The sequence below is a fragment of the Sesamum indicum genome, linkage group LG15, assembly GCF_000512975.1.
Source record: "Sesamum indicum cultivar Zhongzhi No. 13 linkage group LG15, S_indicum_v1.0, whole genome shotgun sequence".
In the NCBI taxonomy this organism is placed as follows: Eukaryota; Viridiplantae; Streptophyta; class Magnoliopsida; order Lamiales; family Pedaliaceae; genus Sesamum; species Sesamum indicum.
This window is the reverse complement of record NC_026159.1, coordinates 9,468,755-9,473,367: the sequence shown is the minus strand read 5'-3', so window position 1 is coordinate 9,473,367 and position 4,613 is coordinate 9,468,755. Positions and strand designations below refer to the sequence as shown.

At 37.0% G+C, this 4,613-nt stretch overlaps 1 protein-coding gene across 1 annotated transcript; it reads right to left on the bottom strand.

The window, feature by feature from the left end:
* Window positions 1,157-3,178, bottom strand: LOC105178300 (7-deoxyloganetic acid glucosyltransferase-like). Its single transcript, XM_011101758.2, has 2 exons — window positions 2,342-3,178; window positions 1,157-2,261 (listed from the first exon to the last, which is right to left on the bottom strand). Exons 1-2 carry the CDS (start codon window positions 2,859-2,861, stop codon window positions 1,300-1,302), a joined length of 1,482 nt encoding a protein of 493 aa, XP_011100060.1. The 5' UTR covers window positions 2,862-3,178; the 3' UTR covers window positions 1,157-1,299.

Below are 4,613 nucleotides of genomic sequence, written 5' to 3'. Positions count from 1 at the left end.
TTTTTTGCTTCCATTATCCCCCAAATCATTTCCTCACCAGCCATTAAAGAGGTTGGCCATTAAATGGGCAAAGGCAAACATTAGAGAAAGAATCGATGGTGGGAAAACCAGAGGTAAAGCGGGAGAACCCAAAGGGTCAAAGAGAGAATGAAAGAAACAGACGGCGCTTGGGGAATTAGGGTTAGGGTTATGAGAGAGAGAGAGAGAAAGAGAGAGAGAGAGAGAGAGAGAGAGAGAGCAGTATTTAAAAAGGTCAGCAAACAGGGCAAACTTGGTGGGTTAGGTAACCGGGTCAGGTGGCCGATTTAAGGGTTTGGGCCCTATGATTTATTTAGCCGTCTAGGAGATATTTTGGGCCCAGGCCAATTTGGTTCGAGCCATTATACAGTAAAACCTCTATAAATTTATAATCTTGGGACCATGAAATTTTATTAATTTAGAGAGATATTAATTTATCGATAAATTAATATTTTATTAATTAAAAGAGAGACTTTTTAAATTCAGCAAATTTAGTACATATGTATTGAAAATAAATGAATTCATATATGTTTCATTGATTATATTCATGCATCAATCAATTCTTTGTAACTAATTAAATATATTCATGTATAATATCAATTCATTGTATACAATTAACTATTATATTCATAGACGCATGTATCAATTCATTGTAATTACTTAAATATACATATTTACATTAATTCGTTGCACTTAAATAACTATTAAATAACTATTATAGCCAATTAAATAAATTCATGCATGATGAATGAAAAATATACTATATAAATCTCAATATGAAATAAAATAATTCATAACACCCAACCATGTCTTCTCATCTAAAAGGCATCACAAAATCATCCATGAATGATCAAATGTGTAAAGCATTACAGACTTCATATTTTAGCAAATTACAATAATATTTATAATTATAATATTTATGAATTATTAATTTAGAGTTTTAATGGGACCTAATATCTATAAAGGAATTTTTCGAAAAATTATTATCTTATTATCTTATCGAATTTGATGATTTTTTATAAAAGGCCCAAGTCCGGACCAAAAGATTTTATTATTTTAAGAAATTTATTAATTTATAGAGTATTAATTTATAAAGATTTTACTGTATTTTACGATAATTTTTAAACTTACATTGATAAATTAAATATAAGAAAAGTTGATATGTGCACCACAAATGAGGCAACACAGTCACACTAACGACACCAAAAAAATGATATTTTTTCTGAGAAAAGAGAGAATTTAGAGCACCGAATGTATGATAAAATTTCTCAGTCAAACCCACTAAACCGAAGACCTTATAAACTCAATCAACCTATTCAAATTTGTGTAGGAAGTTCCTCCTTCACTGATAGACTTCTTTGCCAATTCCGCCATATGCAGAGCCCTCTCCAAGAACTCATCCCTCCTCACCTCCATTATATCCCTAACCGTCTTCTCAACAATCACCCTGTCACAACTATCCTTCATGTCCAATCCCACTTTCCAGACCTCGCTAACGAACCGGCTATTTATTGTCTGATCGGCAAAATAAGGCCAGCAGATCATCGGCATTACTGCTGCAATACCTTCGAGAGTCGAATTCCATCCGCTGTGCGTGAAAAATGCACCCACCGACGGATGGGCCAAGACCTCATTTTGCGGCACCCATCCCACCAAATACCCTCTTTCTTTCGTGGCTTCCTCCAACTCCGCCGGAATTGGATTGTCTTTATTGTCTCCTACGATGGAATCCGGCCTCATGACCCACAGGAACTTGTGCCCACTGTTCACCAGTCCATACCAAAACTCCAACAGCTCGTCCCTTGTTAACAGCGTGACACTTCCAAAGCTCACATACAACACAGATTTGGGCGGCTGGGAGTCGAGCCAGGACATAGAGCTGCGATCTTCCTCATAGAAGCTGCTTGAAGGCAGCGATGATTCTTCACTCTTTTGGGACTCTAATCGGGCCTTTAGATGAGTGTGTAGAGGACCAATTGAATACAAATTGGGAATTGGTTTACGGATTTGATCAAGAATTGGGCCTTCCAGATCTTCAAATGAATTGAGAATGAGTCCCCTGGAGAGAGCTGTTCGTCTAGTCTCCCTTATGATGGTCTGAAATCCAGGGTCATTAACATCGTTTACTCGGCAAAACGCTGGAAGATCGCGTCGCCGAAGATAGCCCTCCATTCCCGGCACACTTGTTACCATTAAGTCCAATTCTTCTTTCTTCCAGTATTCGTGTTTGCCCTCATCTTTACCTACTCAATCAGATATAGAAAGGGCTATGAACTTGAACAAAACAATAAAGAGAAGAACCAGTGGGAATAGGAAAAATTACCTTTCAGGGGGGCCTCTCCAGCTTCGATGACGTCTTTGAAACAGAAATTAGCCCAGAAGGAGCAAGCTCCGACGGTCCTGAAATAAATGAAGGGAATCCCCATTTCTTCAGCCACCGGAACAGCAAAACTCAACACCCCATCCATGATGAGGCAGGTGACGCGCCGCCTAGCTCCGCCATCGCTCAGGGCATCAGTGGTCTCCATCAGTTTGCGGAACTCAGCTCCACCTACTTTCAAAAGGCTCATGACAATCTCCATGGTCCGCTCGCCGACACGGGGATGGTCTTCCGGGAGGCCGTCGGGGATGGTGGCAACGCGGAAACCAGGGTAGCGGGAGAAGCGGGACTCGATGTTGGCATGGCGGCGGAGGCGGCCATGGGTGTACTCGGAGAGGAGCATGGTGACATGGAGGTTGGAGAGGCAGAAGAGCTCCGCCAGCTTCAGCATGGAGTTGATGTGACCCTGCATCGGTAAAGGGAAGATGAGGACGTGCGGCGGCAGTTCAGTGTTTGTGCCCATCTCCAACACCTCCGGCCGTTTCTCAAATTGAAAAATCTAATACTCCGGCGGATACTGGCGGCGGGAACTTGTCAAGGAAGAATGTTGGATGACAGTGGAAATGGGGAATGGTCGTTGATTAATACTGAGGATTTGCAGAGAGGACGAATGTGTGGCTGACGGCTCTGCAACTGAGCTTTTCCTGGTGCACATGGGCATTTTTAAATTACTAATTTGGACAAGCTCGTGTAAAGCAAGAGCGAGGGGCCTTGATAATGTGAGGTCTATATATCGAAATGAGGAAAGAGTTAACGTGAGGAAAAATAAGTAACAAGATACACTAGGAAAAAAAATGATCACTCGGCAAAATTATTTTAATAATGCCAAAAAAAATTACAAAATTGGTGTTGTTTTGAGGGTAGTAGAGATATAGGCAGCATTGCCAACTTTTTAAAAAAATAAAAATAAAAATTTATGGCACCACAACATCATATCATGGTGCCAATTTGGATAAAAAGAAAAAAAGAATTGACAAATTCGCGATCAAAGAACGCAATTCTAAGTGAAAAAAATCGATCAAAAAGCAGCCTACTGATGTAGGCTGCTTTTGCTGCAGCACTGCTACCTGTAACAGTTGTGCTACCGCACCTTTTTTTGTGGCACTATTGGTAGTTATAGTGGTGCCTCAACCCAATAATTTTTTTTTGGTATTGAACAGCACCGTGATTTTTTATTGCGGTTTTTTTGCCTATAAACTTCGGACTTCATTCTCGTTGAGTTTGTGTTTCAGTAATAACACACTCAAGGCATCTCTGTTTACATTCCTTGTGCCCCTAATAAATGCATTATTCTCCAGTTGCTCCAAGTTGAATATTTATGATTAAAAAGGTTTATAGTAAGTTATTTAATAAAATTTTCTATTATTTGTTCATTTGAATATTCTTATTATAATAATATTGAAAATTTTAATTTTGATGTGTATTTTATTTTGTTGTGAAGATATGATAGAGCAAAACACTGTTGATATTGTTATATATTTTGGAGGTCAACATATTAATACAAATGGTTCTGTAAGTTATGATCGTTCTTCGTTCGAATTTATGCAAATTTCTCGTAGTACTAGATTTGTTGAATTAGAATAATTTTGTTTGAAGAACTTGTATTTGATAGGAATGATTTTAAGTTACATATATTTTTTTAAATATATAACATTTAACTTGGACAAAGGAGGGAGACGGTATTGACAATTAAGAAGGATCGGGATATGCAACTTTTTTGAACCCGATGAATAAGTATGCGTTTATTGATACTTTTGTCGAAGTAGAGGTCCGGTTACAGTTTTTCAAATAAAATTTTCAACACTAAGTGTATGTTTAAGCCTGAAAGACACATGCAATGATTGCACGGTATAAGTTGCCAACTATTTTATTTCATATTTTAATTTCAAAAATCTTAAATCTTGTGGGGGATTGTTGGAAATAAGCTTTAAATTTTTCTACATTGTCAAATTATTTCTAACATTTTATTTGATGTTAATGTGCCAGTTTAATTTGATACTTATTTGAGATTTATGGCCCCATTATTATAATAATTTAATTGTGATTTTATAAGGTTTAATAAGTATTTGACAGTTATATTTTATATATTTATGTGACCTATTTATAATTAGATTTATTATAATATTATGAGTTTTAATTAGACCACTTAATATTTTATAACGGTCAAATTTTTACAACTATTTAAAGAGCCATTAGATTTTATATAGCTTATGAG

Coding starts and splice junctions, on each gene's coding strand:
- LOC105178300 (XM_011101758.2), bottom strand. CDS start 2,861: ATGGGCACAAACACTGAACTGCCGCCGCACGTCCTCATCTTCCCTTTA. Junction 2,262..2,341: donor TGGAGAGGCCCCCCTGAAAG/GTAATTTTTCCT, acceptor CTGATTGAGTAG/GTAAAGATGAGGGCAAACAC.